Source organism: Amphibalanus amphitrite, unplaced genomic scaffold (assembly GCF_019059575.1).
Source record: "Amphibalanus amphitrite isolate SeventyFive unplaced genomic scaffold, NRLGWU_Aamphi_draft 001681F_arrow, whole genome shotgun sequence".
Taxonomy (NCBI): Eukaryota; Metazoa; Arthropoda; class Thecostraca; order Balanomorpha; family Balanidae; genus Amphibalanus; species Amphibalanus amphitrite.
In genome coordinates, this window is record NW_024883174.1 from 52079 (window position 1) to 74844 (window position 22766).

General features: G+C 47.8%; 2 protein-coding genes across 2 annotated transcripts in view; both read left to right on the forward strand.

Moving 5' to 3' along the window:
• The window catches only part of LOC122374612 (E3 ubiquitin-protein ligase MARCHF8-like), a 58203-nt gene that overhangs the window by 25773 nt on the left and 9664 nt on the right, over nt 1–22766 (forward strand). Inside the window, exon 2 of the mRNA XM_043353449.1 lies at nt 17092–17241. The gene's annotated coding sequence lies outside the window, so the exon portion shown is untranslated. The remainder of the gene's footprint in view (nt 1–17091; nt 17242–22766) is intronic.
• On the forward strand, nt 9983–12422 carry LOC122374609. Its single transcript, XM_043353445.1, has one exon. The coding sequence runs from the start codon at nt 10186–10188 to the stop codon at nt 11512–11514; it is 1329 nt and encodes a 442-aa protein (XP_043209380.1). The 5' UTR covers nt 9983–10185; the 3' UTR covers nt 11515–12422.

Consider the following 22766-nt stretch of genomic DNA (forward strand, 5'->3'; position numbering starts at 1 on the left):
GTTCGTTGTTGAATTACGATGGTGAGGTCGCGTCATTGACCTAGATTTACGTGAACTTTATAGAAAATTACGAGACAGAAAAGTTGCAAGGTCTCGGAAGAATATGAAGTCCTGTGAATTCTATTTATCTGCAAAAGTTGACCTAGCAATGACGGAGTTGCCAAGCCGCAATATTTTAGGACCGAGTGAATTCTTTTATGGCGTCAAAGGTCAGTGACTCGACGAGAATTGAAAATGTAATTGGTCGTTGGTGTCACCAGAGAATCGGCTTGAATCAAGTCAGGTGTGCTATTTTCAGCTTTCTATGGTTGCCTTGTTGAGAGCAATCGCAAGAAGTCTGGGGTAGGTAACACCCGTCAACCTCAACCATGGAAAGTTATGCTTTTGCGGAGTGACCTTCAAAGCTAGTGCGCCCCATGCACTGTCGTTGTTTCTGCTTGCTTGCTGTCGGTTTTCCAATATATGGAAGCCAGTTACAGGCGTCTCTTAGTCTCTCATTGGCCAATCGCACTCACCACGTGTGGTTCATCAACGACCAATGAGAAGATGAGAAACGCCAGCAAACTGACAGCATGCTGATTTGGTGATCCAACAGCGCCCTGACCACACCCCTCCCATCTATCGCTGACAGCCTGCTCGGTAAATCGTCTCGAGACGCGACTGAGCCAGGCCCTTCGACCGGTTACCGCCGCCGGCATAATTTCGCCTGATTCCGACTGCACCGCTGAACACCACACTGCGGCGAGCGACCCCGCTGTCAGACTCGGGCCGAACGCAACCCCTCCCCTACCCCCTCTCCAGCTGTGGCGAGGGTGAGGGTATTCACCGCATCAAACCTACAGGCCGCCTGGACCCTTATCTTGAGACCAATAGTACTTATTGGAGACGACTGACGAGCAGACGCGCCTAACAGCTGATTGGAGCACGACCCCATTATACCCGGACGAAGTAGGTGCCTGTTTGATCTTTAATTTGTTTATTGAACTTGGTTTTGTTTGTCCATGATTGTTTCATATCCTCATTTAATCATCAATGTCTTGATCTAGTCATTTTGTATGTGTTATCCTGTTTATGTGTTGCGACTGAATCTGACCGAATGTTGTTGTGTGTGTGTGTGTGGTTTTTTGACAGTTTTTACGGTCATTGGTCATCAGTATTGACCATCTCCACATCGAGGCTGCAATAAACCTTTTAGTTCGATCCAAGTTTATTTTGAGTTGCAGTTTGATTAACGGCGATGGACGATGGCGCTATCAATGCGTGTTGCGAGAAGAACGAGATCAATGTTAGTGGTATTTGTCTGCGGTGCGGCCGTGCTAATTTGAATGCTTTGGATGGTAGGCTAATCATGGCTTACAAAGAGCCACGCGTCTTTTATGAGTACGATGAAAGCGTCTGCGATGCACACTGCATCGCAATATGATATGATATGATATGATACACATGCGTATCATATTCATCAGCGCAATATGTGTACTTAGTGGTACATACCTACATAAGATGAGAAGGAATTTCAAAAACTTACCCGGCTACGCTGACTATCTTTTGTTCTTTTTGTTTGATGACATGTTTTATTTGTTTTAGGTATACAGTTCTTTGTCCTTGCTGTTTTGTTGAACTTGACATCATTTCGTGATGAAACTGGAAAAATAGTAATCGAGCCTTTTCGGCCATTTCTTTTTCAATTTTTGGAAAGCCCTGCAATACAAAAGCAGGGTTGAGATGAATACTTTGCTTGAAACGCGCCTTCTATCAAATAAATAATGCGCCCAACATCTCAGTCACTTGTTTATTTATTAGATCAACATCGACTCGTTTGATTGGCCGCAGTTAATATTTTGAACGTTTTTTTCGTGAGTTAAACAGTTGTACGTCGAAAGACGAAAAAAATATTTCGAACGCCGTAACACTTTCAGTGTAACCGATTACGGTAGCTATTTGTACCGTCTACTGTCACCATCCGGTATCCACTGTCCACCGTCCACTATCCACCTTTCCCTGTCCACCACCACCCACCATCCACCATCTACCATCCACATTCCCCACCGTCCACTGTCCACAATGCATGTTGTATGTATGGTATGTGGTTCCACATCTTCACAGATCCGTTCGTGAAAAGACAGCCTCGTCGCCAACAAGCACAGCATCAATCCCCTTCGGCTTACTCATGGGATTAGCTCCAGTGTCGTGTGTTGTCGAATGATTAGCTTCAGTGTTGTGTGTTGTCGAATGCACTTTAGGAACAGAGCTTGGCTCACCAGCTGCCTCATTTCATCAAACCTCACTGTGACATTTGGACATAAGTGGAGGCGGAAATGCTGGCTGTGTTGCTATGGTGAGTTGTGTTCTCGTTGCTATGGCAACTGTGGACAGGTACAGAAAAACACCCGTGACAATGCGCTGAACTGATTATTTTGATATTTGTTGTCTAGTGGCCTTGTAGCAATTTAGTTCCTATCACGTCACGTTGCTATGACGGCTTGAAAGCGTGTTGCCCACGGCAACTTGCCGTGAAACTCTTTCCAGCAGGTTTCCATGGTGACGGGAGGCCTATCGTTATCGACGATGGGTGGATTCGCCCGTCCCTCGCTGCTCGCACTGCGCTGGGGTGCGGGATGACAATGGCTGAGCCGAACCCGCAGTCAGAGGTGACCTGTGGCCCACTGAGAGCGGCTATCACTACACGGACCGCCGAGTCATTAACAATTATACCCGGATTGACATTAACATTACCGATGATTGAAATAGGGTCAGGCATCGACTACAGCTTCCAATTGTTTAAGTCGGACAATGTTTTTTTTTTTTACAAATGGGTTGAGTTAATGCTTTGTCAGAGTTACATGGTTTGTCGAAATTAAAACACTGTCTTTTATCGCACTACAAAATGCTTATCGGTAAAACTCGAGGAAAGGAATCGAAAGAAATCGTATCGAATTAAGAGGTACTATATTAGGGAATAATTCGGGGCTGCGAGGCCAGTCTATGCGTGTCGTACCCCCGTGTACGTTGTGTTCACCGACACGGTTGTTTACACTTACGGGTGATGGGAAACAGGGACGGGTTATTGTCTGGGTTGAACGATTGAATATGCAATTATGATTGATCGGATGGCAGTCGGGCCTAAGCTCACTTTAAACGTGCGAGTAGGATTATTGGCTAAAGCATCAGTGGTAGGGGACGTTTAACGTTGGTGATTTAGAGGCGGTTAATTTTAGCGATTGGTTTGTTCCGGAACGGTAGGTTAAAACGGCTGGGTTATAGGGGGAAACGCCATGAGGGCGCGGGAAACGTCATGAGGGCGCGGGAAACGCCATGAGGGCGCGGGAAACGCCAGGAGGGCGCGGGAAACGCCAGGAGGGCGCGGGAAACACCATGTAGGTTTTACTTTAGGTTCTCTATGAAAGTTGATAATCGACGGCTCAACAATGGTGATCGCGGGCGACGCGCGCAGCATGTTTTGCTCTTGGATGGTCGTTCTTGTTCGATGCCTCGGGCTGTTTCTATGGCGTAAGACGGGCAAAATAAATAGCCGTGTCGCGATCATGGCTAAGGCTCAAGGGAGAGGGGAAGAGAGTTGGACTCTACAAAGCAGGGAAAATCCGGCCTGGCATTAGATTCTCCCTTGATGTTAGGTTTTAGGCCTCCGCTGTCGTTTTTACTACATAGCTTAAGGCGGAGACGGGATCGATCAGAAAAGACAGATCATGCCTGCGATCGTCCAACTTATGTCGCCACTGAACGAGACGTTGGTGAAATTGTAAGGATAGATTAGGATCAGTGCTGATATTTAAGAATTATTCGGGAAAGGGGAGGTTGTGACTATTTTGTTTTTGTTTTGTTTTTATTTTGGGAACAGGCTGCTCATGTGTCCTATCTTGGCGGCAGGGTGATCCGCAGCCTAATACACCAGCTACGTTTTACATGGGCAGGGAAATGACATCTAATAAGCTTGCATTAACTTGTCACTGTGCACCACTGAGGGAGAGTTAGGTAAAAAGGGAGGGAGCGGACTGATAGTCTGGCGTTTTGCGTGTGTGTGAGATGTGTGTTTGAGTGCATGATTATGCTACGTTAGGTTATATTTTTAGGTTAGGTAGGTTAGGTTAGGCTAGGTTAGAGTGAGTCGAAGTGTGAATGTGGTATATCCAGTGGGAGGTACCCCTCCGTGCAGTGGCCGGGATGTGTGATGTAAAGTGTCGTTTTTTCTGTTTCAAGTAAACGTATTTAAAGCGGGGGTCCCAACCGGTTGAGAGAGAGAGAGAGAGCCCGGAGCAACCAACCTGAGTAAATTATCCTCTTTGAATGCCCATAACCCAATGACCCATCACCGTACAGTGTAGCAGCCTATATGCCCCAGTGACTGACCAGCCTCGCAAACAAAACAAAATAAAATATTGTTCAATATTGTGAGACATGTTTATAAAGTCTGATGGCCAAGAGTTGCGAACGAAAATTATAATTAAAATCTAAATCTTTTTGTATTTCAGACGTTTCGACAACACTGTGCCATCGTCAGTAATTGATATAAAATATTTCCTAAAGTCACAAATCACATTTTAAAAATAACATCAGCATTAAGAAATTACACATGGTAATGACATTTCGGTATTTTTACATTCGATCACGGTCGTTCCTCACAAGCGTGCTCCGTTTCAGCAAGGATAATCTGGCTGTCGCTACTGCCATCGAATAAAATCCCCCTCTTGTGTTAAGTGTGTTCTTGGTCTTGATGTGTGCAGCCTCTAGTGCCCTCCTGATATTTTTGTTCATACCTTTCTCTAAAATTTCAGCCCCTTCCCACCTTGGTAAGTGCCCGGCCTCATCCACATGAACCACTATCGCATTACTTAACACGTGCCCCCTCACGTCTCTTCTTCTAATAATAATAATTTTCGTTCGCAACTCTTGGCCATCAGACTTTATAAAAATAAAATATCTTGCAGCCGAGCCCCGCTACAGTACACTTAGCAACGTTTCCATCGGTATTTGTGGATAGTTTTTATTGTACACTCCACAACATTTTACTGGATCGAGTTAGAACACACCGCAGTAACTACTGCTGTGGATACTTGGTATCGCAGTGCTTTCCGGTCATTGGTAAATGAAAAGTCGTGAACGGTGAAAAGATGCTGCCATATTCGAAATCAGTAGATACAACTCTCCATATACCTGTATCTGTTTTACGGCCAAAACTTATTAGGATTAGGTATGATACAGATGTTGAATGGCCAAAATCATAATTTTATCGAATTTAAGTTCACGTGCAGGAGCTTAAAGCTCGTCTCGTTCTCCTATTTACCAATAAGTTTTCAGTCCCACAGTGAATGATAAAGTTATATCATTTGGATATCTCCTTCAGCAATGTCATGTTTACTGAGTAGGTACTGACCCAACACCGAAGAAGTCACCATCGGAATAAAAATACTTTGGATACCTTGACCTATGCTGATTCGTGCAACATTCGAGCTTTGAATGAATTCTGCAAGCTCTTTTCCTCATTCTACTCAACATTTTTTCCTGCTGTTCGACTTTTGTCCTTTTTCCTGTCCGAGTCCAACTGTCCCATTCTGTCGTTCTTCCTCTGGTGCCCCCCCCCCCCCAGGTGGTGCCCCTGGGATCGCCTCTGGCACCGGGCGGCTATCAGCTGATTGGCAGTGACGTCATCATAACACTGGCACCTGTGTGCCAGTGTCGATCGCGACGGTAGTGTTGTGATAACCGCGCCGGTGGAAGGTGGACGGCGAGTGGTGGATTGCGGACGGTGGACGGTGGATTGTGGACGGTGGATGGTAGATTGTGGATGGTGGACGGTGGAAGGTGGATTGTGACGGTGGACTGTGGACGGTGGGTTGTGGATGGTGGACGGTGGATTGTGGAAGGCGGATCGTGGACGGCGGACGGTGGAAGGTAAACGGTATACGGTGGATGGTGGGCGGTGTGTACAGTGGAAGGCGGATTGTGGACGGTGGATTGTGAAAGGTGGACGGTGGACAATCCACAGTGGGCTCCCAACCCATCGCCGGTAGTCTAGTGGTAAGCACTACTGATTATCATACACATGCAATCGCCTATCATGAATGTCAAATATCCCTCACTGGCCCATTAACTGACGGGTAATTTTGCAAATCATCAGGGCGTCACCACCATGGAATCACTTCCAACGCTTCCGTGACGCCCGGTGACGGCACGCGGCTCTGCGTGACGCTCGTAACGCCCGGTTTATAGCGCGTGACTGGTAACGGGGCGGACTTGTGACCCAATGTGACTGAGTTGGGCGCAGTGTAAAGTGATTAGTGCTAGAGGGAGGATCTCGTAAAGTGTGTTTCACGTGAAGTGTTCTGTTGGAGTAGAGGCGGTACGTGCCGGGTTGGTATGGAGGACATGCTCGATCGGGTAAGGGTGAGAGACCTGTGAACAGCGGGAGAGATATTGTTAGATACCCGGTGAGATACTCAGTGAAATACCCAAGGAGATACCCGGTGACATACCGTGCGAGATACTCACGAGGTACGCAGTGACATACCGGTTAGGTACCCGGTTAGATACCCTGTGTACCCTGGTACGTTCCTGATGATATATTTGGTCAGAGATCAGTATCAAATCATTGAGATAGTCGCTGAGGGATAACAATTACGTAAGTGATCATTCGAAAACATTTATTCGCGTTCTTGGAATGGTTCAACATTGGTCATTGATGTATATGTTACAGGCAATGTGTGGAATCAGGCATTCTATAGAATGCCTGACCGACCAGGCATTCTATAGAATCCCTAGGTATTCTATAGAATGCCTGACCCACCAGGGATTCTATAGAATCCCTAGGCATTCTATAGAATGCCTGATTTTCAGGCATTCTATAGAATGCCTGGGAAATATACGTATCTTACCAACAAATGAGTGAAGGCTGTATAAGATTATGAGTGCGAACCGATATGCAACGTTATTATTTCTGCCAGGCTACCTTGCGGTCAGCTATGTTAAATGCTCATTCAGTCAATTTTTCATGTCAGGTATTCAATCTAACCTTATTAGGTCAAATGGTAGATCATCTTTTAGGCTTTCATTCGGAGAGTACTGAGTATTCGTCTCGACGCTAGAAAGACGATGGTGTTGATGTCATTATCGGAAACGCATTTGGTCAAAATTCCGCGAAGAAAAAAGTTTGCAAAGCGTCCATTTTTGGAGGATTTGCCCCCTGGAAGACATAGCATCGATTTACGGCCAAACTGGAGAAAATGCAGTTTCGAGTCAAAAATGGCCAATGACCTAAAAATGGCTTAACTACATAGTTGTTTTAGATTTGGCATCCTTAGGAACATTGCCAAAGCATTACTGGAGTCCAATTTCATTATTTTGACGACCGTTCGAACACCGCAAGGCTCAGAAGTCAAGTTGGAAGGGGAGATCGAACAACACCTAATCCGGCTCTTGTTACGGCCGGGCCACCGCCCGGGCGTCGAATAATGAACCATTTATTCAGTTTCTTCCCTGACATTGCAGTGTAGGTTAAGCTTAGCTGCCCATGTATATTTAGAGTAGTTACACGAAGTGCTTATGACGATGTAAGATGGTGCTTTTTTGTTATATTTCTCACCGTCATTTCTAGCATCAGAACAAACCCATCGTAATTTGTAAGCACTTTCGATTCTAGCTTACGGTTCACCCGCCCAGCCAACACTCCACTAGCCCTCCGAGGGTAACCGTTTGAGCGACTGGTTGGCCTGTCCCTTGCGCCGTGGCTCTCCCGTGCCAACGGGATTGGATCAGTTGCTGCTTGCGGCGCACCATTTGGTGGCTGGCATAGCCCAATTTCTCCCTCGCTTCCTCTCATATATCTCATTGCCCTGAAATGGTTTCAGGCGACGACCGGCCTAATTCAACAAAGAATTTTGAAGTGCTGTTTGGGACAATCAGAATACTTGGGCATTCTATAGAATGCCTGGGAGCTTAAGCCAGGCATTCTATAGAATGCCTAAGCAGTCAGGGATTCTATAGAATGCCTAGGGATTCTATAGAATGCCTAGGGATTCTATAGAATGCCTGGTCGGTCAGGTATTCTATAGAATGCCTAGGCATTCTATAGAATGCCTGATTCCACACATTGCCTGTAACATATACGTTACGTATAGCATATATCTCCCTAGCATACGTGCGTTTAGCTGATGGCCTTTCTTTGCCGCATTCGCCCGGTTGCCACCAGTGAAAAATGATTGATACGTATATTCTTTTAAATTTTACATCATTATTATGACTTTTTTCCTGTGTGCAATGTTTGCCCAAACTCGACTTCGACTTGTAGACGGGCTTTGTTTCATGCAAACATCATTCTGCCGGGCTTTGTATTTGTAAATTATTCATATCCAACATCAAAATGAGACATACAAGCATTGCAATGTGAACAGAAATGCGTTACATATAGCCGGACACGCTATTATACCTTCGAATGCATTCCCATGAATCAGACCAAAAAAGAGACAACGGAGACAAGAGGCCAGCTGTCTCTCAGCCTCACACCTGTCTCACAGTTGTCGCCTCCCCCTCGCCCCCCCCCCCCCACTTACACACACTGACAGTATCGGTTCGTGCCCCGAGGCGCTGCCTGGGGCCGGTGGCATGCGGGCTATGCTAATAAGGACGACTGGTCCGTGTCTCCGCATGATAATATCGCCCGTATTGTTTTCGGTCACTGACGTGACGACGGTTAAGGTTGGGGTATTTCAATATGGAGACGGAAAATGTGACGACAAAAAGAACTAGATTGCATCTCTTGGGTATACCGTATACTAGGTGTGGTGAAATCACATTTGACTAGCTTAATAAATAAAAGCACTCCGTGAAAATGTGATGAAGGTAATCCGTAAAATAGCGGAAAACTCACGATGAAAATGATGCACGTTATGTGCACGATATATAGAAGACAAGAATCCACGGACACATTTTAGGGACAAACACTTGATAAACAGCGCCTTTTGCATATCAACAATCCACATCTTTCCCTATATAGGTTAAGTTGAATCACAGACTTAATCCCCACAAACATCGCCCCTCCTTCAATAATTGCGAATTGGCGACGCTTCAAATAAAGCACGATGGCCCTCGTACTTTGATCACTGTACTAATCTTCAAATGTAGCTCGCCTGTTTTGCCGGCAGCCATTTCAGATTGTGGAACAAAGACGGCGGGTACGGCTAGGAGCCTTTTGTTTGGCCGTGTAAATGTCGCCGTAAACTGGCAACTGTTCAACTGGCAACCCCCCACTCCTGTCCCCCTCGTGTTTACATGGCACCAGCCGCGTGTCGCTACGTGGCCCAGGAGCCGAGTTAGCGGGGGGGGGGGGGGGTGTTCAGACACCCCCCCCCGTCCCGGCGCGGAAGTCGCGGAGCACCGGCCCGGCGCAGGTTAAAATTGGATATCATCGGCTTCGTCTCGTGACGGGCAACACGCTCGTTTTTTCGCGAAGCTCTAGCTCGATCAGGGGCCAAACGGCAAGGGGGGGTCCAACCGACCCCCCCCCCCCTACACATTAGAAGCTGGCAAACGCCGCACACATGCGAGGGTTAAAACTCCACACCCAAATCATTCGGCCTGGGACAATGGGGACATTCCGACACTGTTCAAGTTTGCCGACACTGTTTCGCCGTAACAATGAGACCAACCCATGATAAGGAGCAAGCAAACAGCGAACAAGTAGGCTCACCAGTCCTGACACCAAACCTGACCCAGTTTGACACAATCAGGTCGGTGTGGATGCACACACCCACAGCTAGCTGTGTAAACGGTACACATCTGAACAGCACACACTTGTGTACAGACACACGAAAAACGCCAAGACACACACAAAATACGCAAAACGCCGAGGGAGCCACAAATGATTTCGATGCAATTTTACCAATAAACAAATGAATAGTGGAAATAACCGCCGCATGGCTCACTATATACATGGACAATACACACTCACAATACACAATACACACTAGTCCGTTTTTCTTATCTTTAGACTTCACTCCAAGATGTGCAGATAACTTAGCACGTGACGTCACACAATTTGATAATAAAAATCAAGCGTCACGCTCATTGCCACTGGCTCTAAAAGCGAACACACCATATGTCTGCTGTGTATCAAGGAAATCTGAGACTTTTATATATCTTTTGAAATTTATATCCATTCGTATACAATAATATGCAATGCTCTCAAAACTTCGGCAAGGAAAACCGATCGGTGCACAAGCGAGACAAGTGGTTTATAATGTTTACCAATATTTTATTCGAAAGAAAGATGAATACCTCAAGCAAGGTGATGAGAGTGCAGCGGCTAGCATTAACGTAGCGAAGGAGACCAGCTCTGCTACTGGAGTGTCGATTGCCTCTGTTAATGCATTCAAGAGTGGAATAGAGACACATGGATGCCAGTCTCCAGCCCGCCAGCGCCCTAACAGGGGGCCACGCGAGTACTTCGACGAGTTTGACCAGTGCGCGTTCAGAAGAATGGTGCATGCCATGTACCTGGAAGGGAAAAAGGTCACTTTGGACACCATTAGAGCGGCAGTTCAGGACAAGTTCGAGCAGACTATCTCGCGCTCAACCATACGAAAGCAGCTGTTCCAAATAGGATTCAAGTTCCGACAAGTGAACAACCGAAAGCTGCTGGTTGAAAAACCTCAGGTGGTGGCAGCCCGGAACGCGTTCCTGAGACGCATTCGGAAGATTAGAAGCTCCGACCCAGAGCGCACTATAGTGTACTTGGACGAGACCTGGTATAACCAGTTTGATATGCGAACGGTCGCGTGGTTGGACAGTGACGACGTGGCCGGCCATAAGCCAGTGACAGGGAAGGGCAAGCGCCTAATCATAGTCGATGCTGGCTCGGACAGCGGCTTCACCCCAGGAGCATTCATGTGTATGAGGACGGACGGCAAGTCTGCCGACTATCACACGTCTATGAACGCGAGCTGTTTCGAGGACTGGTTTCGACTCCAACTTCTGCCGAACCTGCCAGCGAATAGCGTGATCATTATGGATAACGCCTCGTATCATTCAAGATGTGCTAACAAGGCACCTACAGCTAGCTGGAGGAAGGAAGCGATCCAAGAATGGCTGCGGGTACATGATGTCAATCCTGATCCGGACTTGCGGAAGGTCGAGCTTCTTGAGCTGGTTCGCCCTCTGAAACAGACACGCGAGTATGTGTTGGACAAGGTGGCACAGGAGGCCGGTCATGAAGTACTGAGGTTGCCCCCATATCATTGCGACCTCAATCCGATTGAAATGGTTTGGGCAAACATGAAGACGCACGTCCGCCAGTTCAACAACACTGGGCATCTGAATGACGTGGAAAGGCTGCTGCTGGATAGCCGAGACGCCGCGCCACCGGACTTGTGGCGAAACTGCTGCCGCCACGTGCGAGAACTGGAAGAGGTGTACTGGCGAGCAGATGGTATGATGGAGGACATCGAGCCAGTGATCGTGTCACTTCAGGATTCGAGCAGTGACGACAGTGACAGTGAAAGTGATTGAGGGCGCATGGGACCTACGATGGCTTCGGTGAACCAAACATACCCAATATACGAGTACGACTCCTGTGTTTCCTGTCTTTTGTAATTTGTATTACGAGTTACTGGTGGTAGATTTGTAGACACTAGCGGGTAATACGAGCAAAACATGTCATCACATTGAAATAGTATGTATATTTGTTAATTTCGATCAATGCTGCATTCATCGCTAAACACACGCTCATATAGCCAACTCGTGTTGGTAGCCTGCGCCGCTGAACACGCATGTCCTGCGGGTTGCCTACCTCCACAGGCATAATTCATCTCCGCCTCTCGTCACGCAGTCTAACCCGTCCACATGATACTTCGTGAGGATTACAACGTCACAGTCAATACTATCGAAAACGCGTTCACTCGAATGTCTGCGATAGCGAACCACAAACCAAGTGCTTCACGACAGTCGCCAGAACTTGTTACGAGCCACACGCCGAGCTCCTTCAAGAATTTCCTTGCATTGGGTCCGCACTCGCAGTCGCACGCACCTGCGGTTTCAAAAAACTTCGGCTGGAACCAAGCCCTATAGGTCTTGAACTAAAGTCACTGATGATGACTTGTGTCCATTTGCAGAATAGTTCATTTCCAAGTGATATTCGCTTTTATAGGTACCCTTTAATTCATCGGATCGATAGTTCGGTTAGCATACCAAACTTTATCCAACTTAATTTTTGTAGCAGGTAGGTATAAGTACCTACCTATTTATGTAATACACATTTGTGAGACTACAAATCTGCACTTGCCGCACCCAAGAGCGCCACTCTCCAGGCTTCAAGGCAATATTTTCTGTTTCCGAAGGGCTTGATTTTTTCTAAGCCATGCTTTGTCTCGTGCATATCTTGCGAAACATCTTGGAGTGAAGTCTAAAGATAAGAAAAACGGACTATACACATTACACATACATGCCCAGGTACAGTGCAAAAGTCATATTAGGCATAAAGCCCGCCAACACATAGCATAAAGCATACAAAGACGTGAACTCGGGCAACACACAAGCACACAAACACACACACAAACTGGCACGCACGATAAGTAATGTAGTTCAGGAGGTCACCGCGACAAGCACTAGTGTACACGGAGCGATAGGTCAACCGCCAGTTCGACTCAAACCGTCACCTCCTCCGCTGAACGATGTCCTTGGGTGGGGCTGCGGGGTGGATGGTGTTCGGTGACTCCGACTCCGACGCCGGGTCGAAGCTGTCGACTCGGGCCAACTCCGACTCCGGTCAGAAATGTCGACTCCGACCGACTCCGATCCCAGCTCCGACCACGGAGTCGAAGACGATACGGAGGCGATGGGGTTTTCTGTGACTCCGACTCTGACTCCGACTCCGACTTCCAAAAGTCAACACCGACACCGACTATGGGCAGCACTGTCGACTTCGATCGACTCTGATTCAGACTCCGGCTTCAGAGTCGAAGTCGATGTGGACTGGATGGATTTTTCGGTGACTCCTACTCCGACCCCGGGCAGAGCTGTCAACTACGACCTATAGGTCGGAGTTAACCCCGAAATGGAGTTAACTCCGTTTCGGAGTTACTTCGGTTAAAGGAGTTAACTAACGGAGTTACTCCGGTTCCGCCGCTCCGTGACCTTGAGTGGCTCAAAAGGAGGTTGATTAACTGATTCGAGCCGACTGACCCCAGCTGGTGAAGAATCGGGAAAATGAGGCAGACCTATGCAGTATGTGATGATGTAATTCATAAGGAAACGGCGGTTATCACGCTCACTGGGTCAGTCGTATAGTGGAAGGTTAGAACTGGCTGGCTGTATCGATTGTGACGATGGGTGTGGGATGTGTAGGTGGATGCAGGCAAACCATTGAGTTGGTATGTGCCTATGCTTGTGTCTTCTTTTTATGAATCTACACGTTAAATGGGGTCGGCAAGATCGGTGATTGTTGACATCTGTCACATGATACACTGCCAAAATCACCGGTCCCATGATAAATGCGAGTATAATTTGTTTAAAATAAATGGTAGCCCCTACAAAGCAGACGCTCCTGAACGCATTTTCACATTATCCTATTTTGATAGCCAATACCACGGATGCCATAAATGCCCGATAGCTATTAATAATGGAACAATGTACTAACTGGTATATTCCAGATGTTATTTATATATTGTGCTATCGATATTATGTCTCTCCCCCCCCCTCTCTCTCTCTCTCTCTCTCTCTCTCTCTCTCTCTCTCTCTCTCTCCCTCTCATTAATCCCTCTGTGTGTGGGTACGAGTGTATAGAGACCAGAGGAAGCATGTCCTGCCACACACACTGCCCCCTCCCCCTCTTCCTCCCCCTCCCCCCGGGGACCGTGCCACGAGCCCAAACAGTAGCGACCGGCGGTGAGGGCTGCCAACCGCGCCAGAAATGTCGCAGATGTGCCAAAAATGCCCTGTCAGTGTAGTGGGTTCTGGGTAGCCTACCTCCGCGAGGCTGAGCTCTCTCAGAGGAAGCTATTATGTCGTTAGGAATAGATGCTGACATATAGGTGACAGTTTGGTAAATGAGTCCGAATATCACTTTGGCGGTGATGGTAGCGGTGGTATGTGCTTTGATTTAGGTTGAACTTTTAGAAGATTGCCCTTGACTATATTTATGCTGAACATAGGATTTATCTTATAGAGACGTGGAATTTCTGTAGATAAACAAACATATGTTTTTGTTTAACATTTCTGTGGTAGTCATGGAGACGATGCATTGGCTTTTGAGACTACGAACACTGCAAAGGCGCTCGTTTGGCAGTGCACCACCTCCCTCCCGACCTGGCATCGCCCCTGCTGCTGGGACTATGAAACTGCAAAGACGCTCCTATAAGGAGGAATGCCGCGCTTTTTCAGTTCTATTGTCTGCTAGTTTTCCTCGTCCGGTAGGTACACCTTTGTTCGGTCTGCCATTGCTCCCATTGCTGCAAAAAGGTGTATGTAGGCAGGAACAGTAATGGCCATGATGAGCGTTTGGATAGAAAGTAGGCCGTATTTTCCCTGTGGTGGGTGCCATGCATTAGCTGGCAGGCGCGGATCCAGGGGGGGCGACGGGGGCGGCCGCCCCCCCCCCCCCCCGACATCCGAAAAAGGCGCCCATAGCCCGCGGCAGAGAGGGCGCCCCGAGCAAAACAGAGGCGACACAGCAAAGGTTGAGCAGAAATAGGGCGCCTCCAGCAGAAGTTGGGCTCACCAAGCAGGAGAGCGACGCCCAATTACCCATTCCCAGCAGATCAGAGTCGCCCCAGAAGCAGATGGGCGCCCCCAGCAGAAGAGGGGCGTCTTATTACAATAAAAAGATGCCTTCTGTTCAAGAGGGGCACTCCTGGCAAGAGAGGTGTCCCCCTGAAGAGGAGCGACACCCCAGCAAAAGAAGAGAGGCGCCCCCATTCCAAGAAGAAGAGGGGCGCCCTAACCGCAGATAGGCGCCCCAACAAAGAAAAAGAGAAGCCCCATAATAAAAAAAAATGGGTGCCACTGGCAGAAAAGGGGCGCCCCCGGCAGCGGAGGGGGCCCAGGAGGAGAAAGGAGCCTCCAGCAGGAGATGGGCGCCCCAGCAAAGGGGGGCGCCCCAGCAGAAGAGAGGAGCCCCTTGCAGGAGAGGGGCGCCCTCAGCAGAAGAGGGGCGCCCCAGCAGAAGAGAGGCGCCACAGCAAAAGTTGATCAGAGATGGGGAGCCTTCAGCAGAGGTTGGGCTCGCCAAGCAGGATAGGGGCGCCCCATTGACAATATCCGGCAGAAGACAGACGCCCCAGCAGCAGATGGACGCCCCCGGTAGAAGAGGGGCGCCTCATTACAAGAAGAAAAGGAGTATATTCTGCACAAGAGGGGCGCCCCTGAGGCAGCGGAAGGGCAACCCCAGCAGAGGGGCTGTGCCCAAGTAAAAGGAGACTGGTGCCCCGCTCCGAGCAGAAGAGGGGCGCCCAAGCAAAAAGAGGAGCCCCATAAGAAGAAAAGCGATGCCTCTGGCAGGAGAGAGACGTCCCCCGCAGTGGAAGGGCGCCCCCAGAATTGAGGCGTCTCTAGCAAAAGATAAGTGCCCCTGCAGGAGAGGGGCACCCCAGCAAAAGTTGGGCAGAAATGGGGCGCCCCCAGCAGAATTTGGGGTCGCCGAACAGGAAAGGGCCGCCCCATTCACAGTAGAAAAAGGGACTCCCCAGCAGCAAAGGCGTGCCCTAACAGAAAAGGTGCACTCCCAGTAGAAGCGGGACGCATCAAGAAGAAGAGGGGCACTTCTGCAAAAAAATGGGCGTCCCAGATAAGTGGGCCGCCTACAGCAAATTGGTCGTTCTTAGAAGAAATGAGGCGACTTCAGCAAAGTGAGCCTCCCCATGACGGATTGGGCGATCCAAGCAGAGGTTGGGCGCAAATATCTTTAAAACGGCGGCGCTGCGCGCAGCCGGAAACCTAGGGGAATATTTGCGGAAAACCTAGGGGGACGTGACAACGCACGGCGTGGGTTTTAAACTCTCGATTTTGACGACGGTTTGGCGCCCCCGGATTGCCAGGTCGCCCCTATTTCAACTTGCCGCCCCCCCCCCCTCCCGAAAATTCCTGGATCCGCCCCTGTTAGCTGGGGATGGTTAGGCCATATATTGTGCTTATATAACGCCGCCTGCAAATGTGTAAAGCTTGGTTTCCTGTTTTCATCGCAATAGCAATGCAAAGCCGTTAGGGCAAGCAGGACATGGTAGAAAGGAAGCTCGTTTTGTAGGCAGCTTATATGAACATTCAGCGCTACTTGCACATGCATTATGTATACATTTGTGGCACATATACATATGCACACATAGGCGGTGGAACGGGGAGGGCACCGGCCACCGGGGCACCGTGCCCCCCTCTGATTTTGGCATTTTAACATTAGCCCTATGGGCGTTGGCCGTTGCCTGGAAAGAATGGGATCAAAAGTCGTTAGTGCCCCCCCCCCCCTTAGTTGAAGTGTTCCGCGGCTACTGTACTCGTAAGCACATACATATGTACATGCTTTTAGCATACACACAGTGATCAAGGTATTTGTTACCGCAAGCTCTGTATTTGTATTCTGTATTTGAATTTATTATCGTTTTTATATTTTTATATTTTTACGGGCAAAAGTGTTCTTATTTAAGAGCTTGAATTCAGTGGTTGCAGTGGGCGAAGTGTCGGTATCAATGACCGCGCCAGTTGCAGAGTCCCTTCTGATGACCTTGACCTCCGCCACCTATCAGGAAAATCCGTGCAGTTTAACTAGTTTGATTTGGTTATGTAATGCAGTAATTGGGTCAGGTCTGTCGCATACTGCAAGATATCAATGCAAATTGAATGTATCGTGGGCATTTTGACAATTAAAGCCAAAGGAGAGAATTGATCGCACAATCAAGGACATCGTTCACCAAATTTGACACTACATGTCGGCCAAGCGGTGACTGATAGGTGGTGACCTTTATGATTGCCTTTCCGCCGATATCTCTATCATTTCCAGTGAAAATAAAGTTCCTAGCGCATTTGATGTAACACTTGACTTGAATGTTGTATTTATTTCAATCGAAAATGTGAAATTTAATAACTATCTTTTCTCTTTTACAGGTTTAGCTTCGATCGGCGTTGAGTATCTTCCTGAAAATCTCGGGGTCTCATAAGGATTCGGCTTCATCTCCTACATCAGCATATGCGAAAAGCCGTTGACAATTTATCACGAGAACACTGCAAATCGACCATTTTCAACCCTTCAACAAGGTATGCTAGACTGGAGGAAGCCGAATGTTCTGGTGCGATACTGCCTTCTTTGTAACGATACATACATATGTAGCTAAAAGTTGCAAGAAAAGTTATTCACTTTTGGAATGATGAATACAAAATGTTGTGTTTTTATGGTAAAAAAATACCGCCTTGGCCCTTGGATACACATGAATATGATGTACAACATAAAATATATGTGTTTTTTGATAGAGCACATAGAAAACGTTTGATTCCTAAAGCCGCTTCAGTGCTATAGAACGTTTAACCCTCGCATGTGTGCGGCATTTGCCAGCTTCTAACGTGTAGGGGGGAGGGTCGGTTGGACCCCCCCCCCTTGCCGTTTGGCCCCTGATCAAGCTAGAGCTTCACGGAAAAACCGAGCGTGTTGCCCGTGATGAGACGAAGCCGATGATACCCAACTTTAAGTTCTTAGGTCATTGGTTGACCTTCTAGGTCAGGTCAATGACCCAAAAGTCGGGAAAATCGGGACCTGTTAGAAAGTCGTAAAGTGTGGCTGCTATGGTTTTTTTCGGGGTGCTGATCACGAATATCGTGTTAGTTTTAATCACAGATGATGTCTTCAAGCATTTAGACCAGGTCGGGGCAGGTCAGGTCAGATCAACCAGTACGGCTACTACGAATACCCATGACGGGTATTCGTAGTAGGTGTCAACCGCCTCTGACAGCTTCGTAATATGTTACGAAGGCACCAAAACTACTTCGTGAATGTTTAAACAGTTTCTAAATTCGAATTCAGCTCCAAAAACTAGCCTAGCAACATGTAAAACTCGAAAAAGTGAACCGAGGTCACCAAAGGTCAATGACCTGACCTGACCTTCAGGTGACTTTGACATCCACCCTAATGCATGGGAGCAACATCGAATCACATCTTTGAACGTTTTACGAAAATCTTGCAAACGCGCGGCTAATGCGAGCCGACATACGCCAAATCGCGATTCCGGCCAAGCACGGCCTCGGGAAATAGGTCACAGGTCAAAGGTCACTTAGGTCAGGGTCATGAAATTTTCAGGGTAGGTGTAAAAGTAATCAACTCGAGGGCACTGAAAGTGTTGTCGCGATCGGCCGCTTTTTGCGTGAGTTATTCGCGAAAAACCATGGTAGGTGTCATCCGACCCCCCTACACATATGCGAGAGGGGTCACAATTTCGTTTATTTAATGCGGGTAGTATAAGATGTAGCGTGTGCCGACCGTATATTCGGCTGAGTGATAAGCCATAAACAAATCTAACTTTTAACGACAGTGTTAGCCATACAGACCAAGCGTTATGATTGAGCGACAAAATCAATGCCACAACAGCATTTTGGTTCAGTCATAGCTAATGCTGATTTTTGTGGCATGTTTTGTCTCAAACAAACGAACCATTTTGACCAGCGCTATCAATCTTGCTCTGAACGCAATCAAAGCTGATTTACCCAGCAACCGAAGATTTAAAATAAAATAATGCATTTTTTTTCTTTTCCAACACTGTTGTATTCAGGCAGCACATGGGTTAAATGCCCCTGCAACCCCCCCCCCCCCCACCTGAAGCTTACTACACCTTTTTGCATTTGAATTCAACCATTCGCCATAACTGTTTGAGGAGCCATTTCGACAATCGGCATTGAGCACAACTATTCCGGCGTGGTGTGTTTCATTTCAGCCATTCGGCAAAACAGATTGAACACTGAAATGAGCGATCTGCAAAACAGTTTAGCAGTTCGCCAGACTTCGGCATAGAGGGAGCCAGCTCAGCATGTGACGAATAGTTTCGACCATTGACGACGATTTGTTTTGCGCACTGTTGAACCATTCGTTCAATGTTGAATTGTAGAGGAAGATCGCCGAATAGTTTTGCACAATGGTGATTCTTTGTGACCAACCGCCCATTTGTAGCGCCACCTATATGGCGAATGTGTACAAATGTTTTGCCCAATGGTCAAATGCTAACGCAAAAAGGTGTATTACCATCTATTACCTAACCTGCTCTACCTGCAGCGCCTGAATTAGATAAAATTACCATTTTTGAAGAATAGAAAGAAAACTCAGCAATTTTTATGAACATTTTGCGTTAAACTGCGTAACAGTGCACGTTGCACAATGATTCACAATACGAGTAGTTTTAGTTTATTTGGTGAAGTTTCTTTAAAGGTACTCGTGTGTCCTCACAGCGTCTAAGACCGAGTTTCTACAGATTTGCCAGTGTTTTCGAATAAAATAATTCAGAAAACGAAGACCCACTTCTGTAAACTGGGCCCCCTGATAGACACTCATCTTGGACAAAGCAACTTGCAGCTTGATGTTATCTTAGACAAAGGACCCATGGCTGTACCCATCTTCAGATGTACGACTGGCCTCTTCTAAGTATGACTACAAGGAGCAGGCTTTGTGTTAAAAAAGGTGTCGTCTATCGCCTGTGTGTGTTCTTCGTTTTGCGGGGTGCCTCAGAGAATAATCTCGGTGAGATGGCAAATGATATCGAACCAATAAAAAGGAAACGAAACATCTGCACTTAACCCAACTTAACCTTGTTTTTTTATGGCTGCGTTGGTGCCCAGTGCAATGTTTATTGTATAACACGCCTTGGTCAATAGTCAACAGTTATACCGCTACCTGCCCTTCTTACAATACTTTCTTACAAAGCTTCAAGGTTAAGGTTCATATCTTAGGTACTTCATTTCTTATAATCAATTTTCTTCCAATCTCCTCCTTTGTTCCACCCCGTCGCTGATCTCCGTTCCAGTGACGTCATATGGGCTCTATTGCGCTCCTGCTATCGACCGGGCCCGACCACAGAGATCACTCCTCGATGGAAACGTCGTTTGGCCCGCTGACTGGTGGAGTCAGCGACAAGGCCAGCTGACGTCACTGGTCGATGACGTCATTGGTGAAATTTATTGAGACGAGACATGGTTTATATAGGTTCTGTCGCCCAAAGTGATGATGACTTGCCACATTATAATTATAATTATTAGTATTTTTTGTTATTACACCTTTTTGCGTTAGCTTTTGACCATTTGCATTGGGGAAAATGTTTGTACACATTCGCCATAAAGGTGACGCGACAAATGGGCGGTTGCGATAGGCGTTATCACAAGTGTATTCGCGGCCATTGGGGCGACGTAAGAAAAGAAGAAACCAACTGGCCCCAAGAACTTTAAATTATCAGTTAGCGTGCACCTTTTCCTTGATGTGTAGAGAATTTACCATTATTTGGTACAGAAAATTGCATTTAAAATCTTCCATTTATGCTTTTTTCATCGTTTGCACAATATGTTCTTTTACTAAGCTAGAAACACTAATTAGAAATAGTTCCGGCATCATCAAGAACAATAGGGAAGGCTTGAAGTGAATAAAATAATTTAAACGGTTTTGTAATCTATGTGAAGGCACTTCTAAAGTTGCCTGTAGAAATATTGAAGGCAAAAGTTCAACTTTTTCACAAGCGGGATGTCTATAAACCTATTTAACTTGTGACAACTCAGCCGGTATTTCGTCGCCTACAGCCCAGCTTTCCCTAGTGACCGATAGAGGCGCTGCTATCGATGTCCGCCCGTGCCGCCTAACGTGGCCACAAAGAATCACCATTGTGCAAAACTACAGGGTGTCCGGAAATTGATTGCACACTGTCCATATGCCCGTATCTTGCACATGCTCCCGCCAAACCGGTTAGGGAGGGTCGCGACCCCACCCCCGTGCACCCCAGCGTGTCAGTTGATCACGTGACCCAGCAGGTGACCTGACCCGACCCATAGTGAGCGGCCACAGGTCATTTTCCGAAAGGCAGTCTTCACGCGCGGGCCCCATATCGGGAATGGTGAGGGAGCACACTTTGACGACGCGCCACCGCGCGGTTGGGATGGTTCAAGCCGGGATGACGGTAGGCGATGTTGCCCGACAAGTGGGCGTATCTCGCCGGACCCTTCATTACTGGCTAGCTCTCGACCGCAGCGGTGCATCACTGGAGAATCGTAAGGGTCGTGGGAGAAAGACTGTGCTGAGCAGAGTGGCCAAAATCGTGCTCGCCAAGGCCGTGCTGAAACGACGCCAATCGACGCGGAAACTGGCCAAAAAGCTGACTGAGAAGGGTCACCCGGTGTCGAAGACCACTGTTCACCACTACATGACCAAGTGCTTGGGTCTCAAGCCGCTAAAACTGCGCCGCCAGCCAAAACTGACCGAAGCCCAGAAGCGGAAAAGGCTGGCATTTGCCCGGGAGCGGAAGAACTGGACCATCCAGGACTGGCGGCGCGTTTTGTTCAGCGATGAGTCGGTGTTCGAGCTCATGCACCCGCCGAATCGCCAGAACGAGCGCGTCTGGGCGCACAGCAGCGCTGAAGTGCCTGCCATCGACACGGTGAAGCAGCCGCTGAAAGTCATGGTCTTGGCCATGATGAGTCATCAGGGCCTGTCGGAGCTCCACTTCGTCCCCCGCGGCCAGACCGTGACGGCCCAGTACTACGTGGAGGAGGTCCTGAAGAAGTCGGCAGCGTCGGCGATGAAGCGGAAGAGGAAGACAGGGCCGCCAACACAGGTCGAGCTGCTCCCGAAGATGTCCGAGGCGATCTTCCAGCAAGACGGCGCTCCGGCTCATCACGCCACCAGCACTCAACAGTGGTGCCGGGACAACCTCCCAGGGTTTTGGGAGAAGGGTGTATGGCCGGGCAACAGCCCTGACCTGTCGCCCATCGAGAACGTGTGGGCTATCGTGCAGAGCGAGCTCGACATGATGGAGCCGGCTACCACCGAGAAGGCGCTAATCAGGAACCTCCAGCGAGCGTGGCTCAGCATCAGTGCGGAAACACTGGATAACCTAATGTGCGGCATGCCCGACCGTATGAGGGACTGTGTGCGACTGGGTGGAGGGTATATCGGCAAATAAACCATGAAACATGCTCGTTTTGTTTCCTTGTAAAATGTACTAAAAGAGTGTGCAATCAATTTCCGGACACCCTGTATTCGGTGATCTTCCTCTACAACTCGACATTGAACGAATGGTTCAACAATGTGCAAAACAAATCGTCAATGGTCGAAACTATTCGTCATATGCCGAGCTGCCTCCCTCTATGCCGAAGTCTGGCGAACTGTTAAACTGTTTTGCAGATCGCTCATTTCAGTGGTCAATCTGTTTTGCTGAATGACTCATTATATAGATCCATTGCTTCATTTTATAACTAAAAAACGTCCGTTATTAGGCCTTAATGAAGGTATAAAGTACTTAAATCGAAGTTCAAGAAGATGCTGTCTGAGCACAATCTGGTAACATCACGTGACTTCTTTTCAGCAGATTGTATATTATTTAACCCTATTAGTGGCAGGGGGGGGGGGGGTTGTTTTTATCCACCCCTCAGGTTTTTCGGGAATATCTCCGAAACCGCTGAAGCTACGATGCTGAGATTTTCTGACTTTTCCTAAAACTAAATTGGGCACATTCCCTGAAAATTTTAAGTTCATAACTTTACCAGGGGCGGCTCCAGAGCACTGGGAATTGGGGGTCCTATTCGTGAAGCGAGTCATTTGGGCG